The following is a 25,553-nucleotide window of genomic DNA, read 5'->3' on the forward strand; positions in this document are numbered from 1 at the left end:
TATTAAAGTGTGCCAATACTTGTATATTAACAAGATTTTTTAATAAAATTGTACAAACAAAGCTATCAGTATTTGTGATCTTGATTTCCTGCAATCCCTCTGTTGTCCATGATGCATTACAGCTGAGATAACAGGCTTGTGGCAGCATCCACGTTTGCAGGTTCCTCTTCCAGATTTGTGGAAACCTGAAAAAAAAATGAGTTTCAGTTTAAAGAAGAAAGCAATTTCTTTTTGCTCTGCTTGAAAAAAAACCCACACTAGTGAATAACGCTCATCTATAACATTAGCTTGTCTTTAGATATTTAATCTAGGCTGATTTTGCAGTCATAATTCATTAATTTGGGGAACTGCAGGATTTACTAAACTTGACAGATAAGCAGCCACTACTTTATGCTGCAGGAGAAGAAGAAAGCATCATGCCAGTATGTAAGATACATGGGCCAAATGGAAATAGGCTCAGCTTTTAGTGCAGAAGTGGTCTCAACAACACTTTTGCAGCTTTGGAGAAAATACTATTGTAGCCTGAGTGATCAAATTTGACATGATGTCATGTACAGCCCTGCTAGCACAGGAGCAGTGGTACGGCTGGCACCAACTGCCCTGAAACCCTTGCTTGGCCTCCTCCCGTGCTGGCAGCAGTCACCCACGTTTCATTTTTCCTTCAGCCTCTCCTTAAGGTATTTGACACTTGTTTTGTTGCTCCCAGTCATGCAGAAATTTCATTGCCCCAGGCGCAGTAAATAACGCTCAACTCCTGTCCACTTGGCCAACTCCCCCCACTACCCCCAACAGCCAGGATGGATTAATCTGTACCTCATCCTAGCCCCCTGCTTTCCCTCGCCCCCAAACCATGCCCAGAGCATCAGAAAGAGTCAGCATAAAGAGTTTACACAGAGGAGCTTGTCAGCAATTAAATTATGTGAATTATTCCTTGCACAAGACTGCACGTAGCACTGTTTAGAAGACTAGACAAAGGACGGCACTTGAACCCCAAGTGCTACAGGCAAGAGCTCTTGCACAGAAATTGCTATTTCAGGTGTTGGTAACTTCTGACGAGGGAACGTGAAGGCTTAGGAATCGGGAACCGAAAGAGGCAGAGCTCTGGTTCAAAGCACTATCAGGTGCTTCAGGCAGGGAACAAGGTTCATCCTTACTTCGTGTGTATTCATGTTGAGACATGTCTCGAATCAAGGGGCCGGAGCTGGAATTAACTTTAAAAAGAATAATTAAAATCCAGCTAGAACATAATTTAAAAATATGTTTTGGATGCATGCGCTGGCTTGGCTGTCCACCCTCTTCTCTCTTTACTTCAGCAGTTACATAGCACTTGAATAGGCTAACCAGATTTCAGCATTACCAGACAACTGAAATTAATAAAGCTTTAAAGCAACTACATTAATTGCTTGCAGTCTTAGAGCCAGCATATAATGCTTTGCACAGGGACACTCCTTTCATTTCCCTCCTCAGATTTTTACAAAGGGGAATTACCTGATGACTCTTCTGAGGTTCTGCTGCAGTGCCTTTTGATAGCTGCTGTACTTCTTTCTGAACTTCAGCAAATGCTTTATTTATTGTGCTGACTTTCTCAGCATTTCTAATGTTTATCTAGGAGGGGAAAAAAATACACACATTGGTATTTTTAACAGAAATTCTGTTAGCATGTGAAATTGCACCATTTTTGTACAACTATTATACAGCCAGTGTTATATGCATAGCTTCCAAAATTGCTTTTTAGTAAGTTTATCTGTTACTTAGTATCATCTAGCCATGTACTACTAATGTTCTAATAAACTGAAAATTATGAATGCAGTTAAACTTGTTCTATTGGAAAGGGAGCTCATAGTGATCCACAAACAGAACACAGAACTGTCAGGGTTGGAAGGGACCTCGAAAGATCATCTAGTCCAACTCCCCTGCCAGAGCAGGACCACTTAGAGTAGATCACACAGGAACGCGTCCAGGTGGGTTTTGAATGTCTCCAGAGAAGGAGTCTCCACAACCTCCCTGGGCAGCCTGTTCCTGTGCTGTCACCCTCAGAGTAAAAAAAACCTTTTTCCTCATGTTGAGGCAGAACTCCCTGTGCTCCAGTTTGTGCCCGTTGCCCCTTGTCCTGTCACTGGGCACCACTGAGAAGAGCCTGGCCCCATCCTCTTGACACCTGCCCTTCAGATACTTGTAAGTGTTAATAAGCTCCCCTCTCAGCCTTCTCTTCTCCAGGCTGAAGAGCCCCACGTCTCTCAGCCTTCCCTCACAAGAGGACACCTCAGCCTCACTTACTAGCCCAAGTCTGCCGCCTTAAGTTATTTCAGCAAAGACGCCTGCTTTCGAAGGGGAACAGCTAAGACACGGACATGGGCTCTGCTCTGGGGACAGTAACCTGTGGAAGAGGAGCAGGGTGGATGCAAGGGGGGGGCATAAACTCTTCCACTGCTGCAGCAAAGTAAGATTCAGCTGCTGTCAGCCCGAGCACCTCTTGCTTCTGGAGTGCCAAGTCTGGAGCAGGATCGTAGCCAGATAATGGCCCATTACATTGCAAATGTTCCACAAGCACGCTCACACGTCTTCAGGCAACCCCAAATTTCAGGATACCTACCGCTGTTCCAAAGGCTACCCCTGTAATTCACCTCTCAGCAGTCTACACAGGCAGAAGCAAACCGTGGACAGTGACACGTATTCATTTTGCTTTCAAAGCTTCCATGATCTCGGAGCACATACACATTAACAATAACTCCATTTATTCAGAGTGACCAAGAGACCCAGTAGTAAGAAAGCAGGGGTGAGCAGCTGATAAAACAAGCCCACTCAGATGAGCACTTCAGTTCATGATATACTGGACGGTGACTCGAGAAACGCGGACTCGGCTCCTAGCTCACGTCGGAGCGGATGGGCCTGTGGGCAATGCCATCTACAAAGGTCTTCGGTTTCCCATCCCATTTTCCAGCTTTACAGGGGTGCTCAAAGGATCCAGTCAGTTTTAATACCCGATACTTTCAGCTACTCTGGCAGGACTCCTCCAGAGAAAGAGGCTCTAGAGCTAGCACATGTATCTGTATGAGAAGTTTGAATAGTTATAATGGGCTTGTAGCTTAAAGAATAAACCTATTTTAACAATTTTTTCTGAGCATCTTCCTATACTGCTTAATGATAAGTAAATCCCCAAAGGCTTAATGAATTAAAGAATACAGCTTCAAACACAGAGAATAAAATTTTACTCCTAATAAGCTGTTGACTTTTCATGAATGTGTTTTTTAAACCTGTTTCTCCTTTTATTATACAGAAACCTGTAGACTTAAGTGGAGATGTGATGCCAGCAACATAAAATTGTTTATTTCCAAAGTTTGTTATGTTCCTGCCTGTCTACCAGATTAACTTGTCAAGTGGCTTTAGCTTGCAGGAGAAAAATCTGAAAGGGCCTTTTCTTAGAGCTGCTATTTAGCTCTGTTTGCCCAGCAGACTGCACCTAAACTTCATGGGAACAATAAGCCACCACCTTTCTGCTTTCGCTAGCCGATGCTCTTCTAGAGGGACCAGCTGAACTCTCAGCAGATCCACAGCCCCGGCTGGAGGCAGGTCTGAGAAGAAGATAGCATATAATGACTTGCTGCGACCAGGAGGAAAACGTGCTGAGATCACCTCTGTCCCTCCTCCCCTGCGTCGCTCGCAGCCACACGACCTACCCCTTCCCTCCTCTGGGCTGTGGTGCTCTACGGACCCGGAATTGGCGGAATACCGGGTCTGCCTGTTCAATTTTCCATTGCCTTAGTGTGTCAAATCGGCTTGCAGAGCCTCACAGCCTAGGGAGCAAGAAGGAGGGGAAAGAGGAATGCAGACACAGGGCAGTGCATGCCCTGAGCTCTGTTCCTGGCATCTCACTGGCACAGTTTTACTCGACAGCTGAGACAAACAGCCGCGGGATCAGAAAAGGCTCCATCCTTTCCCGTTCTCTCCCCCCAAAATGTTTCTCCGTGCACTCCTTCGTAATTCAGTTGGTCCAACTCATCAACCCAGCACAGAAAAACGCAAAATGCGTTTTCAACGGCTTCTGCTGATGATTTAGCAAGTCGAATCACCTCGCAGGCGATGAGCTCCCGAGCCAGCCGCAAGCAGAGCTGTGGGAACAGCCCGGCGCCCCGTGAGGGGGGCCCGCCCGGGAACGCGACGGACAGCAGCGGGACTGACCTACGCCAGCCCCGTTCAGCCGCCCACCGGCTCCTCCTCCGCCCCGCATGCGAGGCCCAAGCGGAGGGAAGGCCGCGCCAGCCCGGCCCGGCGGAAACCCCGCGGAAGGTGCCTACGGGCGGCGCGGCAGGGCCGAGGCCCTCGCCGGGACGCCGCCGCGCCGCCCCCCGGCCAGCGCCCCCTCCTCCCCCCGCGCCGCGCACCTGCTTCAGCCCGGAGGTGACGGGCCGCGCCTTGCCCTTGCCCCTGGCCCTGGCGGCGCCGCTGCGGGCGATGCGGAAGACGCTCGCCGCCTTCGCCGCCTTCGCCGCCCGCGACCGGCTCTTCCCCATGGCGGCGGCACCGCGCCGACGGCCGCCAGGCCGACGTCACACCCGCGCGCCGGGGAAGTCGCCGATCCCGCCCCCCCCCCCCGCGCTGCCATCGGGCGGCGAGGCCGGCAGGGGGCGCTGCGCACGCCGCCACCCACCCCCCGACGCCCCCCGCTCAGCGGCCGCCGTCCCGGCCCCGCGGCGGGCAGCGGGAAGAGGTCGGCGGCCCGGCCCTGGCTCCGCGCTCGCCCCAGCTCCCCAGCCAGCGCCCGGCACGGGAAGGCCGAGCTCCCTGCGGCTGTCGCTGCCGGCCGCCGGGTTACGCGACGCCGTGCCGGAGCACGCGCCTGGCAGTCCCCGAAACACAGCGTTCTAAACAAGGAAACCCCAAAACTTCGAGTGGGTGGTGGGAAACCCGTCTGCCCCTTGGGTCCCGCCTGGAAAGCGTGACTCCAGAGGGAACGGGTCTTGGGGTAAGGCGGGAGGGAAGCGGGGCCTCACCCGGGAACAGGGACGCACCTCCCCGCCTTTCCTTGCCGCACAGCGGGTGCCACGGGCGGGGGGCGGCGGAGCCCCTTTGCGCTGTCGGCGCGGTCCCTTGCGAGGCGGCACCGCCGCTGCCAGCCGGCCGCTGCCCTCAGGCCGCCCCGACGGCGGAGGGCTGGGGCGGGGAGGGGGGCCAGAACCGGCATGGATGGGCGGGCGGGGGGGGGGGGGCGGGCAGGGGGGCAGAACCGGCACGGATGGGCGGGGGGGGGGGCAGGGGGGCAGAACCGGCACGGATGGGCAGGGGGAACGGGGCCGGGCTGCGCGGGCGCGGAGCGCTGCGGGCTCCTTATCGGCGCCCTAGCATCGGGGCGTCGCCGCCCGCCGCCTTCAAAGCGGGTGGCAGTGTCGGCGCGGCCGCCTGTCCCGTCCCGTCCCGTCCCGAGCCCGGAGCCATGCTGCACTGGGGATACGACGAGCACAACGGTAGGGCGGGCGGCGGCGGCAGCGGGCGGGGGTCCGGGGGCGGCCGTGGCGCTTCCCGCGGGGCCGTCGGGGAAGCCCCGGGGCTCCTCCGGCAGCGCCCGAGCCCGTGCGAGCGCGGAGCGGGCTGAAACGCCGCCGAGGCTCAGCAGCGCGGGACCGAGCAGGTCTTTGCCCGGTGCCGGGTGCCAGGAGGGGTGTTCGTGAGCAGCACCGGCGGCGGGCGGCGGGAGGGGGGCGGCTCGCTGCCTGCAGGGGTTGCGTTTGCTCGTCTGGTGGCTGTGTTGCGTGTGCGTATCGAGGTGTTCCGATCCGACGGCCACGCTGATCGGGGCTGCCGCATCGGCTATGCCTTTGTGATTGTGGCGGTGTTCTGCCCCTGTCGTACGGTAGGAAGCACTAGGTGCTGGAATCGGTCGTTTGAATGTGTACCTACGCACCCAAGACGAGATGCTTTGGGATTTTATTGTTTCCTTAATCTTGTCAGTCTTTGAAGTCCTAAGATGCGCTCATCAGCAGGCTTAAAGACTTTCCTCTGTTTTGCATGGTAAGTCATGCAAACGCCGCTCCTGTGTGCGAACCGGCTCACAAGTCATGCAAGTAGAAATTAAAGTGCTTTTGTAAATGGGAGACTCGGCTCTGATGAAATGAATGGAATAGCTTACGTCGTCTGTTACAATACCTAGAGAAACAAACCACCATGATAGTAAAAGGAGAAAGCTATATATTTGCATATACTGGTGCCTGTAGGAGTATGCTTCGTGTATATTATTACTTGGAGTTTGGAATACTGTTTGCGCAAGTACTGCCTTTCCTTCCTAGTCCTTTTGTTCCAAATTTTCTGGATGGATATACTTTTCCTGAAAAACTGGGTGGTGGTGGATCACAGTGATGTTGCAATGATTAGGTGTGTTATCTACTGTTGTGCAGTCTACGCTACCCCTCCCCTGAAGACGTAAATGGGTCTTGTTTTTCAAATTTGTTTCTCCACATGTTTTCCAAGAGCGCTGTGGACTTCACCTGCACTGTCCAGATAAGAAGCCCACTTCCCTCCCTTATCCCATCCCTCCTCATTTGCTATTCTCAACTTCTAGGAAGGGGAGGGCACCAGATTTTCTATCAGGGTGGCCCTGGACCTTGCTTGAGGCCCCATTTCTCCTATAAAACTCTGTTTACTGGTTGATAACATATTTGGGGTGGAGTTCAGCTTTCTCTCTCTCCTTTCTTGGAGCACCCAGCAGCTGCAGGGTGGGTAGTTCCTCATCAGTCCGTCCCCTTTCCCCAGCCTCTCACAGGAGACTAAAGGAGAGAGGCAAGATGCATGGATAGCCAACACTTCACTGCTTTTCCCTAGCATCAGTTTTATTTCTCAGCTTTTTCTCTTTTTATGCATTTATTTTATTGGTTTGGCTTGTTTCTTCTTTGGCTGAATAGCAGGTGCAGGATGCTGCTCTGAGTCTTGAAAAATTTTACTGCCCTGCATAGCCCTCAAAGTAGCTTCCCTGAAATTAAGATTAACTTTTGCAACCAAGGAGGCAGAAACAAAATGAAATTAATTCAATCTGGTGCAGTCATATAGTGAAGTTGACTTCCTGAACAGTTGGAAAGACATCTGCATTCACTCTGAGTTCTGCATTTGTTACTAGCAGTGATAAAAGTGCTGGGTTTTTTTAAACTGGGGGAAAACTTGTTTGCCCCTTAGCAATAATAACTGCAACATAAATCATTATGTGCATAAAGTAAACTGTCAAATATTACACATACATGTCTGCATAGATGGTATATCTACGTTTAAGGGCATGGGCTGACTGTTATACCCCACATTAAATGCTCTCCTCTGCTTTGATGCCCGTATTTCTGAAATGCAAAGAGGTAATATTTGATTTCTATGCAAACCTTGGCCTTTGCTTTCTTGCCACTGTTCTTACCTTACAGTTTTGATGGTGCTTGTGTGTGGAGGTATAATACTGAGATCTTGAAAACTGGCTTCAGTGTGGCATCGTGCATGTGTTTCTTTGCTGCTTAAGATTCCTGTGACGAGGGGAATGTTCTCACCACATCACAGGACTAGACCTTTTAGTTAGCTGGGGAATTGCCTTAGTTACAAGCTAGGTCAAGAATCAATTGCCTCAGTTTACTGTTTATTTAATAAAATATATGGAAAATACTTACCCGTATTATGTTTTACTGCAAAAATATCTCTTGATCTAGTTACTACTGTAACACTAAGGCCTTTTATAAAGAAAAAGGGATATGAATTCATAGAATCATTTAGGTTGGAAGAGACCATCATTGCTTATGCTGTTGTTACTCCCTGAGAATGATTACATAATTTTGATGTCTGCTTTAAAAAAACAGCACTTAATTTTACCCATTGTGAATTTTCAATTGTTTTTGAGCTAATCTTATTGTAACCCAATATGCAACTAAATTACTTGCAAACCTAACCTTATAAATTTAAGCATTTTGTGTATGATAAACCAGCCGATGGATTCTCTTTTTGAATAAATGAGGATGTGATCCTGCCAAGGTCAGACCATACCAAACTAATGAATTTTCTGTGTATAATAGCAAACTGTCCAAAAAAAGAACCCAATTTTTCACCTGTGTGTGCTCTATTTCTGCAAGTATAGAGGCTCACTGCAACTGAACTGTATCCTGCGATGTCTCCACTAGGCTTGTTTCAAGTTAGTCTATCCTTTTGATGAAACCTGTCATCTTTAACTCTAGCTGGGTAAAAAAGCACCACTGTTAGGTGCTATAGTGACTTCTGTTTCCTGACAAATTTGCAGCTGCCTTCATTATGAGATCTATTTCATGAGCTGAATGTCTGCAATGCTGATGGGTACCAAGTAGCAATAGTCTGATCTAAAAGTGACAGAGGTGTGCATCGCATTCGGCAATGCTGTGTCCAAGATAAAGGCGTGCAATCTTCAGAGCAGAGGGTTGTTTTTTGTCCTAAATCTTGGTCACAATGGCTTTGGTTGTTAAAAGCTACTAGGTAATCTACTCTAGCAACAGAACATTTTCCCATCAACAGGAGGGGGTTTCATGAGTTAAAAAACTAGTACATTTCATCATGTTCCTGCAGTAAATTAAAAACCAAAGGGAGGTGAATTGGTGAGTTGCACTTTCCTGGGTATCTCTTAAAGTACATATCTAAAAAACTAACCTGTACATTGTATTGAGATGGAGGCATATAATTCGGGTCCAAATTCAGAAGACATTTTCACCCTGGAGATCCCATTGGCTTAAATCTGATTGTATGGCATGTAGTTGAGCGTCTCTTCCAACTGTAATGACTTACTTTCCAACAGTCATACACAAAGTTTGCTTTGGGGTGGGGTCCATAGTAATGAATCGAGTCACAGTTTTCTTACAGTGGCAAGAGTATGATAATGATATTAGATTGCTGGCAGATAATCTAGTAAGGAATACTACTTGATATAACCTAGTGGTACAAAATGAGCTGAAGTTTCTTGATATTTTCCTGTACATTTTGAAAGTCAGATTTCTGGCGGTCTTGTGTTACTGTTTAATCACCATAGCAAAATAATTTTGGTCATCTAAGCTAAGTACAAAGGCAGGTACAATGTCTTTTTAGAACTGAAGTTTATTGTTGAATAATTAGCTAATGACAGAATCAAAGTTTTGGGTCCTCTTTTTGGCACGTTCATATTATATCTGAATGCAAATCATTATATTATTTAATGTGCAATAACTCATTCTGAGATGGAGCAATAGGACAAAGTAGTTAAGCTCGTAAATATATTTTGCCATTCCTCAGTTAAGGAACATCTGAAACATTGTAATTAAGTAGCAATAAGCTTTTTCTAGGCATCCCAAGTCAGAGTAGTTAGGTATAAATGATGGAGTGGTGCTTCTTATGAATAAAATTGTGCATTGCAACTACAGGGTACAAGAATCTAAACACAATTAAAATTGTATCATATGCTAAACTGCATGTAATTAAAATATTGAATACTTTTGACCATTTGTGAAGTGAGAAGAATTAAGTTTAAACAACTTTGTATTTCAAACCAGTAGGATTTTTATCTTCTGCCTTAGAAGTGGTTTCCCCAATGAATTAGTTAGTGAAGTCATTAACAAAAGGACTTTTTAACAAACTCAAGACTGAAGGCCCTTGCCTTTGTTCTACCTGAGGTTTAAGTCTTAGGCTGGTCTTTACAAACTATTCCTTCCCTTTTCCTCGGTGCTGCCCAGAGGAGAATCTGTCTCTGCCCAGGTGGCTGTGCAAGCTGCTTCCCCGAGGCGCCATGGGACGCTCCCCTCCCTGATTTACTGCCGGCACGCTTGGGTTGGTTTAGCACCTGTGAGTTTCTGAGCTGTGCTGGCTTTCTGAGCTGTGCTCGCTTCTATTGAAGTCAACGACAGAAAACTGTCTGACAACTTTTGATGTTAGGCTATTAATCACAATGTAATACATTTTGATCCTTTTTTGTCATCATGTTTATTTAAGTGCTAAGCCATCCGGAAAGACGCAAACCAAGAGGCTGATTTTTTAGACTGAGATCAGTTACCTTCAGTATAGGAGTTATGAGGGTTTCCAATGATACAGATTTTACAAGATCAGTTTCTGATGCTCATATTTAAGGTTTTTTTATATCCATTGTCTCCTAATTGATTTATTATGCTTCTTACCCATGACAAGCCTGGGGGAAAAAGAAGTGCTGTGCTCTTTTCAATACTGAAAGATGATTAGTCCTGCAGACTTTTGCCTTTTGCCTTTATTACTCTCTTTTCGATCCTAAACCTTGTTTGCTCTTTTTACCTTATAGAACACATTCCCCAAGCATCTTATTGTTCCTATTTTTCTTCTATGGCCTGTTTCTACATTGCTTGTTATTCAAATATGGTTCAACAATGGCACATATATTCTTATTGAGGACTCTCTGATGTTTAGTACATAAGAACAGACACCTCACATGTCTCATCTGTGAAGTTTTTCTTCCTATTTTAGAATTACATTTACCATTTTTCTCATATCTGTGTTGTTGATTTACAGAGACAATGCTTTTCAGCTGACTTTTGGCTTAGCTTGCATAGAGAGAGGAAGGTTAACTTGAGATCACCAGTACTGATTAACAGTTTCTTTAGTGTTTTAATTTCTAGCTAACTCTGGTGAATGGTGGTGCAAGTCTGTGTCTGGAAGATCTGTTCTCAGGTGGTAGAAGTCCAAACCTCATGCAGGCACCACTGTCCTGACTGTTCCTGTCTTTGCTGGTTTTGTCAGCACTATACTAGTGTGTGGGTACGTGTGTGCTTGTGTGTGTGTAGGTTTTATGGTTAGAGGGTGACTCTCATGTTGTGGCAGCTGGTTTGCAGGGTTGATGCACTGGGAGGAGCTGATCAGTTGTGCAGCAGTGCTTAGGTTACAGGCACTGCCATTAGGCCCCAAGAGAGTCCACATACCACTCAGCCTTTTTATCTTTTTTGACGCCTCCTCATCTCATTCATTGTAGTCAGTAGAAGATGTGTTCTCAGGTCTTTTGCAGCCAATGACTAAGACACAAAAAACCCTTAATGCAGGGATTTTGGACAGAGAAGAGGTAATACTTAAAGACAGAATGAGACATGATATTAGGCAAAAATGGCATGTCAAAAATCTGTTTTGGCACAGTGCCTGTTGGATACAGGATGCTTGATTTGAATGAGCTTCTGTTGGATATGTCTTGTACATAGTTGAGTTTTAACTGAATAGTTAAATATCTACCTACTGCACATGGCCCTGTTCAAAGGCCAAATGCAGTTAGATACACCATGCAAAGTAGATAAAGGGGTCCTGAGAGCTGCTGTTGCAATGTGGTGCAGCAAAAGTAGCTGAATATTTTGATCTGTGTTTTTCTGATGCACCCTTTTTGAATTTAAAAGATGCAAATAAGAACAATTCAAGCAGAGTTTTCTTGCATATGAAGCAGGGCACTGCCATCATTTTAGACTTCTCCAATGTGTTGCAGGGCCTGCCCACTGGAAGGAGGTTTTTCCTGTTGCTAATGGAGACCGTCAGTCACCCATTGACATCAAAACTGAGGAAACCAAGTATGATCCCTCTCTCCGTCCTCTAAATCCCAATTATGATCCGGCTTCTGCTAAAATCATCCTTAACAACGGGCACTCCACCAGTGTTGAGTTTGATGACACCGTCAACAAATCAGGTTTGTTCCTTTCCTGTTGCACTGTCTTCTTCCACCGTTTCTTGAGTGGGGTACATACAGCCGGGGCGTGTCTCACTGCTGGGTGTGAACTCCTCATAAACAATAAGGCTTTGCTTCTCCAGATGAGAGATTCCTTTTTCCCCTGTCTTTCAGCATGATACAATGTGGGAACATATTGGACACGAGTTCAAGGTTGTGTTTCTCAGAAAGTGTTAGGATTCCCTTTTCACAAGGGTGGTTTGATCCACCCCAGCCAGCAAGATAATGCCAGCCCCCCTGTTTGAACAGTTTTGTGTACAATTTTTCAAATGCTGCTCTCTCTCACTGCAGATGAATCCTTTGTGTCTCATTACAGGTTCATTCCAACTGAATCGCTCAAGTCTCTTATCTGACTTTAGCTGCAGGTTTGGTTACATATTTTTTCCCTTTTTACAATCCATACCTGGACTTCTTGTGTCAGGAAAGAGACAATGCAGAACAAATGAAATATATCCCAAGTGATCCCTTTTCTTCTCTGAAAAATGTTATTGTCCTAGTCTTTTCTAGGAGTACGTAGTGTCCCTTTTTGCAGGCAATAATTCTTATTTAGAAGTTCTCTGGTTTAGCATAGTCTTTGTAATGTTAGTGCCTTCATCTTTAAAACCTTCTCTTGGATGGTAGGCTAGCTAGCGCACCTCCTCTTGAAACTGTAGGAGATTCTTCAAGCAATAAAATCCTCTTGTGGTTGCGTGAGGCTTAGATGAGGATCCAGACCCATATGAAGCTTTCACAGGGGTCAAAGCCAGAGGAGGACTAATTTGTGATCACCCTGTCCATTAGATTAGACCCGAGGACCTATTAGCTTATAGTGGCAACAGGCAACAGACATAGATGGAGATAACATCATACTTTGCTTTCCTGGAGAGTCTTAGTTTAATTCTTAAATTTCCTGTCGATACAAGCAACATTGGATGTTGCCTGAAAGCCATCAGCTCACCGTCACTGATCTGGTCTGACCTCGCGTGTCAGATGCCATGGGACTTCCCAGAATTAATCTCTGCTTCAAGCCTAGTAGGCGTGGGTGAACTAAAGCACATCTCTTAGAAAAACATACAGTCTTGATTTCAAAATTTCCAGCGATGACGAACCTACCACAGCCTTTGGTAAGTTGTTCTAATTGTTAATTACCCTCACAATTAAAAAAATCAAAATAACACTTTATTTCTGGTGTGAGTTAGAGCAACTCAGCCTTTAAACTCCTTTTCTTTTTAAAAAAAAAAAAATATAAATACACAAAGAACCTCTTCCACTTTTCTAACTCTATCCATGAAGTGACAGGGCCTGAAAATATTTCTGTAGGCTTACACTGGTACCAAAGCAGTGGTAATGTGATCCTCTTCTTACTGCTTTCCTCAGGCCATATCTCCAAGAATATAGTTCCTCTCATGGCCAAGCACTGAGAGATATGTTGATCAGATAATTAACAAGTATAATCACCAGTCTCCTTCAGGAGACTTTGTATCTTCTATATATGGACTAGATTCTTCAGTCCACATACATGGCTTTACATTTTGGCCATTGTCATGCCTTACTTACCAAAGAATTCAAATCCTTCTGTATCCATAAACTGAGTTATTCACTATTTTCCCTGATATTTGTCACTGACAAACTTTATCAGTAATGTTTTTGTTTTCTTTCAGGTCATTGATCAAAAAATACTGAATTTTCTAGGGCCAAAATTTGGCCTCTGGGGCATCCCTGTGAAGTAAGCACTCCTGCCATATATTGGTTTTATGAAAAAAAAAAAAAAAAATTAATTGGTACTAAATACATTTGCATCTTTTAATGCATTATTAGCAGACTTCCACATGAACTATTTCTTTACTTTGGCCAGCATTGAAACTGGGCTGTCAAGTCTGTAACTGTTTGTGTAATTCTGTTTATCCTCTTTGGTACCACATTAGGTCCATTGTTTGAAATTGGTCTATTGATATTTCAAAGACCTTCCTCCAGCTCTTTTCAAACTTTGAGATACTGATATTTGCCTTAAATAGCTTCTGACTAACCTCTTCCTTAATTATTGTTGGAATGGAAGGGTTTTACCATCACTGTATGACGTGGCACAAATACATCATCAGGCCATTTTCCACATTTTTCAGCAGAAGTATTTCATTGAATGCTGATGCATTTCTACAGAATTGTTTTCCCTCAGCCAGTTAGAACACTGATCTTTACACATTGCTGGGATCATTTGCCTCCATGTTTTCAGTCATTGAAAGAAGGAATTTGTTGTAGGAGTGCCACTTCCCTGTCCCCTTTGTTCACTACGTTTATAGGCTCTGTAAAAGCATGTTTTTGAGTTGAAGTTTTAAGGAGATCAAATATTTTTCCCCACAGATAAACAGTTCCAGTTCCTTTTCATTAGCGAGGCTACTTGTGTTAGCAGATGGGCTACTTAAGATTTCTTCTTTTATCTTTATTTGATGTATTTTGTTCCTAACAAAGTTTAGTTTTTGGACTAAACCTAGAAGAAAGAAGAAATAACTATTGTCCTCCCCAGTGCTCTTAATTTAAAAAACCCTCTGGTTAAAGCTTCCATCCTTTCCCCCTAAAATCTCTATAATGGGCCAGCGAACCAGCCCGGACTAATTCACAAACCCTCAGAGGAGACATGGAGCTAGGAGAGTGGGGTGGTTTGTTTTGCGGTGAATAAGGAATCTTTTGGAATGTGATTGACATTCGAGTCTGTGCAGAGGTGGTTTGGTTCCAACTCTGATTAGCAAAAGATGAGTATATGCAAAAGTAGAACAATGAAAAGCCCACCTGTATGCATGTTAAGTTGAATAGAAGAGGAGAGAATAGAGTATTTCAGTTGGAAGGGACCTACAATGATCTCCTAGTCCAACTGTCTGACCACTTCAGGGCTGACCAAAATCTAAAGCATGTTAAGTGCATTTTCCAAACACCTCTTAAACATTGACAGGCTTGGGGCATTGCCCACCTCTCTGGGAAGCCTGTTCCTGTGTTCAACCACCCTCTCAGTAAAGAAATGCTTCCTAATGTCCAGTCTAAATCTCTCCTGGTGCAGCTTTGAGCCATTCCCACGTGTCCTGTCACTGGGTACCAGGGAGAAGAGCTGAGCACCTCTCTCTCCATGTTCCCTACTCGGGAAGTTTTAGACAATAATGGAGTTGCCCCTCAGCCTCCTTTTCTCCAAACTAGACAGACCCAAAGTCTTTAGCCACTCCTCATGGGATATTCCTTCCAACCCTGGCTAATTAAGTGTCAGTAATACTGCAGTTGTACAATGTGTATGTGATGTTGGCTTTGTTTTATTGATGTTAATGTATGCTCCTTTTTCTCAGATTAAATCTGATGTAACTGAATCTAGTTGCAAATGAAGGAAAGAGCCTTGAAATTTTTTTAAGCTCCACCTACTTTCCTCCAAATTTCACAGAAGAAATTATATTCACATTGTATTTTTCTGATCCTCCCCTTTATTTATAAAATCTGTAATTTAAGCTTAATTTCTCAGTGACTCTTTTAAATACATTCAAGAAAGAAAAACACTTGCAAAATAGAAATATTTTCCCATCTTCTGAGAAATATCCAACCCATAGCAAGACAAACATGGTGATAAGAACATACCCTTTAATGGGCCGTAATCCACTAATCGACACATAAATGCTATTTTGAAAGTCATATCCTGGACAAGTGAGGGTTTCTGTAGTACTTCAAAGAAATGAGAACCCATCTGAGACAGCTTCTGAGAAGGAGTAGGAGACAGTCCAAAGACTGAAGTCTGGTGTGATGTTAGAGGATGTGGGTGGCGGCTCCTGTTCCTTCAGTGAAGCCTCTTCCTATGCTTGGGTTTCCAGTGCTGACCGGGGGGCCGCTCAGCGGGACCTACAGGCTGCGCCAGATTCACTTCCATTGGGGGTCCAACGATGAAGCCGGCTCTGAGCACGCAGTGGATGGGATGAAGTATGCAGCAGAGGTAAGGCTTTACATGGAGTCATCTGTACCTCTAAGCTTGTGACTAGTTTTCCATTGTAAAAATATTGTTGCCCCTCCTCTTCCTGCTTTTCATTCTCCCCCCATTTTATCAAAAGACAAGTGGTCTTCCTGAAGTGTTGCATGTTTGGTCCTTTCCCAAAGGAGAACATATTTGAAAGCTTTGGAGAGGATTAAAAAAAAGGAGTACAGAAGACAAGAGCTTGATAAGAGCAAGATTTAATGTTCAAGAGTTATTATAAACTTTGTCTTTCACTGTCTCTTCCTTGGAGAATATTTTCAAAATCAGCTTCAGTTACAAACCACAGAATTATTTGATTTGGGGCCTGTGCAGTGTAAAGTTTTTGCCAGACTTAGGAGTATTGCATTTTGCGGTGCATTTAGCGATGTGATAGTTACGGCTTTGAGAACCTCACCTTAATATCTGTGGGGTGCCTACTGTCTGTGGAGGTACTGCGTTTCAGTGGAGGCAGCATGCCACAGGGAGAAATGCACCATCTGCTCTGGCACGGAGGGTTCACTCCTCTGTCTCCTTCGATGCATTCGAGTAGTCTACAGTAAAAAGTATTCAGAATCTGATTCTTCTTTGCAAATGGAAGTAACATGGAGTAGTTTGATGAGACTGGGATCTTTAACAACATGTAGGTCAGACAGCGAAGAGTTTTCTGAGGTTAGAAAGAAATAAAAATATAAAAATAAATGTTAATGGAAAATACAAGACATAATACTAAAGAACAAAAAAAATGAAATGTATGCACAGTGGTGTGATCAGATTTTACTGGAAGTGCTATAAAAGATAGTGGTCAGAAAAAAATCAGTTTTCTAACACTAATGGGGAAAAGTGACATTTGCAGTGTTTAAAGGCTTATGTTTTCCACAGGAACCAGGTGAGATGGAATATAAAGAATTAATAGAGGTGCTTTAAAACCATTAACTACCAAACCAAATTTCTAGCTGAGAAAATATATATATGTTTCCCATCTAAGAAACCAAATGGAAGGAGAAAATATCTCTGAATTTCTAGCCAGTCTAAAAACCTTTCCGTTACCTGTTGATTGGGTAATCCTCCACAAGAAGCTCTCTAGATGTCATTTTGGCTTTGGGATAAGGAACCCAGAATTAAGATCAAGGCTTCTGAGCACTGTTCACACAAAAGAAAATGCCTCAGAAGGAGACATGAAGATTGTTTCAGTGCTCACCTTCATAAGGAAGATGTGTAAGATTTCAAGAAAAAGCATCGACCAAGTCAAAGAAAGAATTAGTGTACAGGTAAAGAAGACTACAAGGTTCAGCCCCCTAAGCCCACCGGGAAGCAGAAAGGATCCATGGCTCCATTCTTTGTGACAACGTATGGTCTGATCAAGGTCTCCTCACAAGCTGCAGTGACAGAGCGGTGGTAAGACGGGATATATTCCTTAAAGAGAAGTCACAAGCCATTGAGAATGGGGCTGTACCCAAAAGTGTTTCACAGCTCAGTTTGTTTGGTAGTTTTGGTTTTTGGGGGGGTTGGTTTGGGTTTTTTTTTCTTTGGCAAAGCTATGAGGGAGTGGGAGTGGGCTTTAGTTGCGGGAATTTTCCTTTTTGTTCTTTGTTGGTTTTTTGCTTTTTTAAAAATCCACAATAAAAGTCAATTCTGATGGAGAGTATCTGTTTCCTTTTTGTGTATATAAAAATGTAATTGTTTAAAGGTTGTTCAATGTAGCTTCTGTGAACTTACAATAGTGAGTGGTGCAGGCACTATGAGTTCCAGGATACTAGTGCACCTGAGAATGGTTTAGTGGACTATGTTCTCTTCCCTGTTTAATTGATAATACTCTTAGCAACTTTCCTTCAAGGATCTCTGAAGCTGTGAGCCAGCATGTGTTTCATCATGAGCATACATGTATTGATTTCAATGGGATTCCTTACTGCTGGAAGTAGTATTTCAGCACGTAGAGCCCAAGTGCTTAACAAACATGAGTAGCACTCTGTAACACCAAGTAAGAGCTCCATTTTACAGATATGTAAAATCGAAACTCATAGACATTAGGTAAGGATTGAGATTTAGAGTCAAAATCTTCACACTCCTAGATTCCTGTTTGCTTCCTATAGAAAACCTTTAAAGCAAGTTCCAGCTTTCCTAAATTGCTCTTGCTTTAGAGGTCTTGAAGTGCTGTATTCCAAAAGGAAGCCTTTTTTTTTTTTTTTTTCAGGGGTTCATCCCAGTTTAAATCATTCAGTGGAGTTGCTTTTCAGCACTCCTAAAGAGTCAAGTTCAAAGTCAGAAAAGATGGTCACCAATTTTAGAAAAGCTAATCCCATGCCCTGCTTCTGAGCCTCTCTTTCCTTATCTAAAAACTATGGGTAATAAGATTTACTAATCCACTGAGGACTTCCGAGAGTAATTAATGTTTGTGAAGTACTTAGTCTTAAGTGCTGTGTGAGTGTTTGTGCTCTCTTCAGTTTGTCAGTCGGACTGTTGCTCAAGGGTGGGACGTCCTGGCACTTCCCGGGAACCAGGAGCTCCCACCATGGAGCGTGGCCAGGATTCAGCAAAACTGGCTTAGCAGGAGAGACTGAGGCGGTATGGGGATAGACATCATGGGCTTTTCCTTCCCCCACCTGGCTAGGTGATGTCTTTAAGCTGCTTAAGCAGCTACCACAGGACACTTACAGAATAATGCATGTTGGAAATGCATATGCTCAAACCTGAGATAACCAAGCTGCTTGTAAGTGCCTAACTACTGGTAGTCATAGAAAATGACATTTAGAAAGTATCAAAAATGAAATTTTGACGTTCAGCTTAAACTACACAAGGGAAAAGGGGTCAGTGCAAGTTTAATGTGTGTTCCTCTGCCTGTTTTCTAGCTATTTATGTGGCTGATTAATGTTACTGAAAGCTTGATTAAGGAAAAAGAGGAGCGACTACTAACATTCTCATGATTTTCAATCACTTTTTGAAGTCAGCTGTACTAAAAATGGATTTAAAATCTTTAGTTATATAACCATGGGATATCTTGTCTTAGCTTCTCTGTTCAAAGTCTGGGGACCCAACAGCAGTTTGCCAGGCACTGTGGTGTGCTGATTGCTGCTAAATTTTGAATAATCCCAGCCACTGGAAATACTTTTGCCATTTGTGTGAACTGCATATTTGCCAATTTCATTAAATATTTGCATTTAGAAAACTGAATGGCTCTGAATACAAGAGAGTGAAGTAGAGTATCAAAACCAGTAAAGCTGTAGTATTAATTTGTGACTATTTCAGTTCAGCGGGAGTTGATGCTGTCTGTGTCTCTTGCTTTTCAGCTTCATGTGGTCCACTGGAACTCAGAAAAGTATTCCAGTTTCGTCGAGGCAGCTCGTCAGTCAGACGGATTAGCAGTCATGGCTGTATTTCTGAAGGTAAGAAAAGAATGCCTCAGCCCTCCTAGCAAATCCGTCTTATGAGCCCAAAGGGATAATGGTGATGGTTGGTATAATTATTGCTAAAAAAGATACTTGGTTTATATGGGCATTAAATTATACTGCTTCCTTCATACTGTTTACTTTCCCTTGAAGATTAAAAATACCAAATTAATAGATTTTCAAGACAGTGTGGCTCTTCAGTTTGCCTAGTCTGCACTCCTGTACAACGTAAGATGTGAAACTTAATTCAGCCGCTCCTATATGGATCCCAGTAACTTGTACTGGACTAACAGGTTTCTTTAGGAGGGCGATTTGATTTGGATCGAATGTGTCTTTAACAGTTTGTTTCTGAGCTGGTAGTTTCTTCTGAAAAATAATAAAAATCCCCAAACCCAGAAACGGGAGAATTTCCTTATAATTTTTATATACCTCTTTGCCTTTTGTACCTGTTCTAAGATGAAATTAACCCTTGCAACAGCTTCACTGACATCCGTTTGAAGAAGCAGATGTGGAATTCACACAATCTATGACAAAGGATAGGGCTTTGGTCAAATCTGGGGTTTCTGCCTGGCTGCCACAGCTTCCTGAGTGCAACTAGTGCTGGTGCTGGCACAGTCAGGGAGCCGTACACCAGTTGCAAAGAACTGCTTCATTAATTCTGTCTTTCCAGTTTACATTGTAATGATTCAAGGAAATTTTCATCGGATTTCTTAGCACACAAGATCTGCTTGGGATATGTAAGAACGATATATTCACTGTTTTAAGCAATTTAAATTTCAGACATAAGCCTGCAACTTCTAATATCCTGCATATAAAATATGAAAAATAAATTGCTTTTATTCCCCTGCAGTGTAAAGTTTGTGGGTCTTCTGTAGCTGAAATATTTACTATGAGTAGCCAGAATGAATATTGTCGGCAAGGGAGTTGTATCTTCTTTATGACCAGTACTATTTCTAAGGACCAGCTAGTCACAGGCTCGTACTCACAAAATCCATCAGATCTCACAGTCGCTTAAGTAAAGTTATATAAAACCATTTCAGTATGCATCTGCTTTTTGATAATTATTTTTGCCATTTTTCTCTGGGGCTCAAGTATGTCTTTTTTTCTCTGGTGTTAATAGATTGGTGAATGCAACCCTCAGCTGAAGAAAATTACTGACCGCTTGGACACCATCAGAATCAAGGTGAATGAATGCTTCTAAAAGAATACTAATATTGGTTGTTGATTTTGTTGTTTTGGTTTTTTTTTGGTAACCTGGCTGCTACTCCCTTTACCTTCATATTCCCTAGTCTCTAGTTTCATAGCTATCTATATCTAATTCTGATTTGAGACAGTTTAGGAGCATGCTTGTTAGGTAAAGGTGAAAACTAAGCAGACAAAGAATAATTTTTATACAGTAAGAGATCAGAGGAAAAGGCTAATTCCTCACAGAACCTAATCTCTGACAAATCTGTTGCTATGAGAATAGCAATGGGAGGAACATACTTTATGGAAAGTTGTGAAAAAGATGAGAGGAAGTTTTCCTCCCCTGTTTTGCTGAGGTACGGGGTGAGAAATAAGCTATCACTTGTGTGAGAGAAATTGGACAGACTCACAACATAGTGTTTTGTACAGGCATCTCTGGCCTGGTAGCAAACAGGGAGAAGTCGGAACGCATGGGCCTGGGAGGAGTGAATGGGGAGGGGAGCAGGTGGCGGGAACCTGTGGGGTTGCTCTGCCAGCCCCATAGAGACCACGTTGGAAATCTAACGTCTTCTCAGCTCTCCCTGCAACTTCCATCTCGTGGTCACTTGTAACTATGCTGACATGGCACCTTTGATGGTGTCCTGCTGGCATCAAGGATGGCAGCAGCAAAGCTGAGGCAGAGGTAAGCCCTCATCAGAGGGGCATGGACTCACCTGCTGTGATCATCCAGGATGCTGCCAACCCACACGGTAGTGGAACAGGCTCCACCTCTGGCATGATTTATCTCGGCCTCTCGCTTTTAAATAATATTGCCCTGTTTTTCGGTTTTGTTTTTTTTTTTTCCTGATTTTGTGTAAAAAATACATTTCTAAATATATTACATCTAGAAACACAATGAGCTATTTTTTTTTTGTCTTTCCAGGGTAAAAGAGCACTATTCACAAACTTTGATCCTAGCTGTCTGCTCCCCAAGTCCCTGGACTACTGGACTTACTTTGGCTCTCTCACTGTTCCACCTCTTCTTGAGAGTGTCATCTGGATTGTTCTGAGAGAGCCCATAAGTGTTTGTTCTGAACAGGTATTTTTTTCATTTTTCACTGCTATAGAAATGTTGCTTTTGTAAGACTTGAAATGGTAAATGCCACCCAAAAATATATTTTTTGCAGACCTTGGCATTGCATACCTTATCAAATTTTTGAAGGACGAAATATGTATATCAAATTTATCCTAACTTCTTGTTGTCTTTCTTTGCATAACAGCTATTTATTATACGTTTTAAAAAGAGACTTTGCATACTCTAAAAATTAACAATCAACAATAACCCACAAGGAACCTACAGTGAAAAAGGTTCTGGTGACACTTAGAAATTCTGGAATTTTGTTCAATTCAATTACTTCCATACCCTGCTCAAACCTCTGCTCCTGCATTTTTATGTGGCAGATCAATAGTAAATTTCTTCTTGCATTCCAGATATGTAAAACTTGGTGAATTTACTAGAATAATGAAACGCAAATAAAATTGTAGTAAGTTGGTTTTTGTGTTAGGCTACTTTTCCTAAAAGTGTGATACCCGGTAAAAGTCCAACATTTCTTGTTAAATTAACCTTCATGATACATATTGACGTTGCAACAGTGACACCCAGTGGGCTGATCATCTCAAGTATAAGGAGTTTTTCCCACTGGAGACACTGATGTATGTCAGATTATAACTTCTGATATTGGATGTTGATAAGTACGTCACCTGCAATATGTTGCTGTCAATATTCTGGGCACCCTGTAACCCTTAAGATTTTTGTACCCCAGCATTTTTCTCATTCATGGTCAATATTACAAATACCTCAGAAAATTTAATACACACATACTCACCAGAAATGGTGACTTCAGTCTTTGCACAAACTATTGAGACAGTTCACTGAATGGGGTGCTTGTTAGTCAGAAGACCTCAAATTCTGTTTGTAGTTGATTTGAAGTCATGTATTTGCTCAGTGTGTGCGTTTTTCTCACTGGTGTTGCTTCCCCACTCCCCTCAATCTGGCTTTGCAGGACTTGCTGCAATGCGTATGGATCTAGGATTGAAAATCTATGTTAAGATATCAGCTTCCCAAAGACAAGCCATTGTTCAGGTTAAAGCATTTTATTTGGCCTAATCTATAATTAATGCATTCTAAAATGTGAAATACTCCCATGTGTAACAAGTTCGGAGGACATGGTGTCAGAAACAATGTCAGTGATTCTTTACTACTCATTTTTCACAGACTGTAGCTATATCTTATGTATTAAAGTATATGTGTTATAATATATATTTATATATAAATGTGCCATATTCTTATAAATATAAGCATGCACATAGCTAAAACTGTTTCCAGTAGTGTCCACCATTGTGACTGATCAGTCATTACCATGACTGATACTGTTTTGCCATTTAGTCTTATTTCTCAAATTTGTATTGCTTCAGGGCTTTAGTTTACTACCTACTTTTTGGTGTACTTTTCAGGTTGAAAAATATTAAAAATAAATTTTAAGTTTTTAGAAACTCACAGGGAGCCTGAATTACAGATGTAAGCTTTAGAACAGGGTGAAGTAAGATAGTACTGACTTCTTTTGGTCTTAATGGAATTAAGATGCAATGTGCCATACAACTAAATGCTCTATTATAATGGAATGATTTCTATGCTGTCTTACCTTTGGTAACCTAGAAGGGAGATAAGTTGGTATATAGAAAGAGTAAATACTGGAAATACTAGAACTTAGACAAAATAATAAACTTCAGGTCAGAAATCAGACTTGGATTTCCTGACATTTCGGCATTGAGCTCTCATCTGGGTTTCTGCTGAGATCAGCTTAAGCAGAGAACCTTATGTGGAGATGTGAATAACTGCTTGTTCTGTGTCTTCTCAAGGGAAAAAATCAGAATTTCTTCTGGTTTGAATATTATGTCTTTTTTGATTGCAGCTAGCCAAATTCCGCAGCCTCCTGAGCACTGCTGAGGATGAGGTCGCCTGCTGCTTGCTGAGAAACTACCGGCCTCCCCAGCCTTTAAAGGGACGAGAAGTCAGGAGGAATTAAAGGAGTAAAGCCAGAGCAGTCTTCCTCTAAAACCAAAGGCTGAATTGATTTTAATAGTTAATACACCTTGTGATTTTTTTTTTTTTCGTGAGTTGTTTTAACAAATAGGTTTTGTTGTTTTATTTCTGGTTACCTACCATGCAGTCACTTCTCACAAGTAGGTCCCAATTTGTTGCAGGTTCATCAATGTTAACAGGTCCAACTGTGTCTGAATGCGTTGGTTTGGGAGTGTTAAGGCACGAGCATTGCATGCACAGAGGGCGGTGCTAATGGTAAGGGTCAGGTTTGATGAAAGAGTTGTCCGAAATTTGCCACCAAATTACTGAACAGGATCCCTGATAATAATAGCCATAAAGGGTGTTCTGGGATTATTCTTCTGGTCTCTAACATAACATTTAGCTTCTATGTGAGACTTCACCCTGTAATTCTCAAGAAAAAAAAATATTTCAAGCCTGATAAAATTTCATTGCTGACTTCTGCAATACCATGCTGACTTACCTTCCTACAAAAATCGGTAATGACTACCAGCATTTAAGTAAAACGGGTATTTATATCATCCCATCATTCTGACAGCTTCATAGCAATAATGAGTACTGACTGTTAGAAGGATTTTGTATATTGCAGGTGGATTATGTATTCCTGAATTCCACGGCGTGTAGTGATGAAATTGTCCTGAAACCTGAAAACTGCAAGGTGGAAGGGCATAAAAGGAACTATGAATTCCTAATCCAGTCTGTTGCATCTGGTAAACAATAAGGGACTGTAACACTATATCCATGTAGCATCAGACTCCTACCACTTAAAATCAGGAGGCAGGGGTAGCTGTTGCTCCAGACTGTTTCATACTGGACACGTTGAACGCTGCAGTGTGAAGCACATGCTGCATACCTCACACCTGGCAGTGGAGCACAGCACGACTCAGGTATGTAATGTCCCCTAGGTACTGGCTGATGTTCTGCTGTTGCTGCTGAACTTGAGTGGCTGCACTTCTATTCCCAGACCAAAGATAGCAGTTAGAGCAAGCCAAAGAAATCAGAACCAAGTCAGTATCTAACAAAAGATTAGCCCTCAATAGCAATGTGTTGAAATGTCTATCTTTATGAATTGACTTGAGCATGTGTTTCTCTCAGGAGCTTTTGTTATTTGAATATAATTCTTTGGGTTTTGCCAAATTTATTTTTATTCTTTTTTAATGAACTTGCCATAGAATGTAGCTTAGTATAGGATTAGATTTACCCTCAGACTGTGAGAACTACATGGTGAAAACCCGTGATACCAGAAAGAGGTAGCTAGAGGTTTCGTGGGCAGCAACCACCACCAATCTCTGTAGTACTTCTGACCAGCTCATCTTCCATGACTGCTCTCCATGAATTTAGTTTTTTTAATAGTTTTTATAGGCTGTGCCTTTTACCTCAACAGGTCTTTTGGTCTTAGATGGACAAACATGAGGGAAATCACAATCAGGGTTGATTTTATATACCTTCTTATAACTGAATAAACTAGACATAGAGACATAGATATTTTAGCTTAGTTTAAGGTAAGTGGATTTCTTTGTTTTCTCCTCCCCAGAATATAGCTACTATTGCTGCAAGGCCTCTCAGTGCCTTCTGAATGTTTTCTGAAGGAAAGAACACAAATAGACCATGGGAGAAATAAAAGGCATTTGGCAGTGGCAGTGGGTACAAGTATTAACCAAAAGGGAAAGCCTTTTTGTTTTCTGGCGTAGGGAGAAGAATGCAGCTGAAAAGACCAAAAAGGTTGGTTCTTTCTGAATGATGACTTCCAGAAAGTGTGCATGGAGAGAGTAGGAGTGTGTTGCGTGTTTTTATACCTTTTTTTTTCGACTTAAGTGTTGGATCTGATACGTTTCCCTGTCATGTGAGTAGCTGCAGAACATGAACAAAATGTTTACAAACTGCAGGAAGGTTATAAAGTTTGTTTGCCTTAGAAGAGAAAGTAATAAGGCTACTGCTTCATATCAGAAACAAAAGTTTTACGTGGTTTTTTACATTTTGAAAACAGTGGAGTTGATCCAGTGCTTTGATATTTATAAGGATTTTATCAAAATAAAAAATGGATTTTATGAATGTGTCTTGTATTTTCTGTTGAGGACATTAACGTTTGACAGAGAGGGCTGCAGTTTTATAATTAGTGCCTGCAGCTCTGGTTTTGGAAAAAATTGCCACCCCTCATTTGAAGTCTGTCATTGTACATAAAGTTTCTGATAGCGCTTTTTTGAACTGTTGATTATTTTTGTAGTCGTGCAAATAAGTTTTAGAAGAAGACATCAT

General features: G+C 42.9%; 2 protein-coding genes across 2 annotated transcripts; one reads left to right on the forward strand and one right to left on the reverse strand.

Moving 5' to 3' along the window:
• Positions 1-19: 19 nt before the first annotated feature.
• On the reverse strand, positions 20-4,511 carry RBIS (ribosomal biogenesis factor). Its single transcript, XM_086465933.1, has 3 exons — positions 4,383-4,511; positions 1,489-1,605; positions 20-185 (listed from the first exon to the last, which is right to left on the reverse strand). The coding sequence occupies exons 1-3, from the start codon at positions 4,509-4,511 to the stop codon at positions 117-119; spliced, it is 315 nt and encodes a 104-aa protein (XP_086322059.1). The 3' UTR covers positions 20-116.
• Positions 4,512-5,389: 878 nt separating this feature from the next.
• Positions 5,390-25,345, forward strand: LOC104341419 (carbonic anhydrase 13). The gene is made up of 7 exons (XM_086465904.1): positions 5,390-5,462; positions 11,438-11,635; positions 15,493-15,611; positions 18,914-19,009; positions 20,133-20,195; positions 21,120-21,275; positions 23,149-25,345. Exons 1-7 carry the CDS (start codon positions 5,432-5,434, stop codon positions 23,260-23,262), a joined length of 777 nt encoding a protein of 258 aa, XP_086322030.1. The 5' UTR covers positions 5,390-5,431; the 3' UTR covers positions 23,263-25,345.
• Positions 25,346-25,553: the final 208 nt, after the last annotated feature.

Source organism: Leptosomus discolor, chromosome 5, assembly GCF_034619465.1.
Source record: "Leptosomus discolor isolate bLepDis1 chromosome 5, bLepDis1.hap2, whole genome shotgun sequence".
Taxonomy (NCBI): domain Eukaryota; kingdom Metazoa; phylum Chordata; class Aves; order Leptosomiformes; family Leptosomidae; genus Leptosomus; species Leptosomus discolor.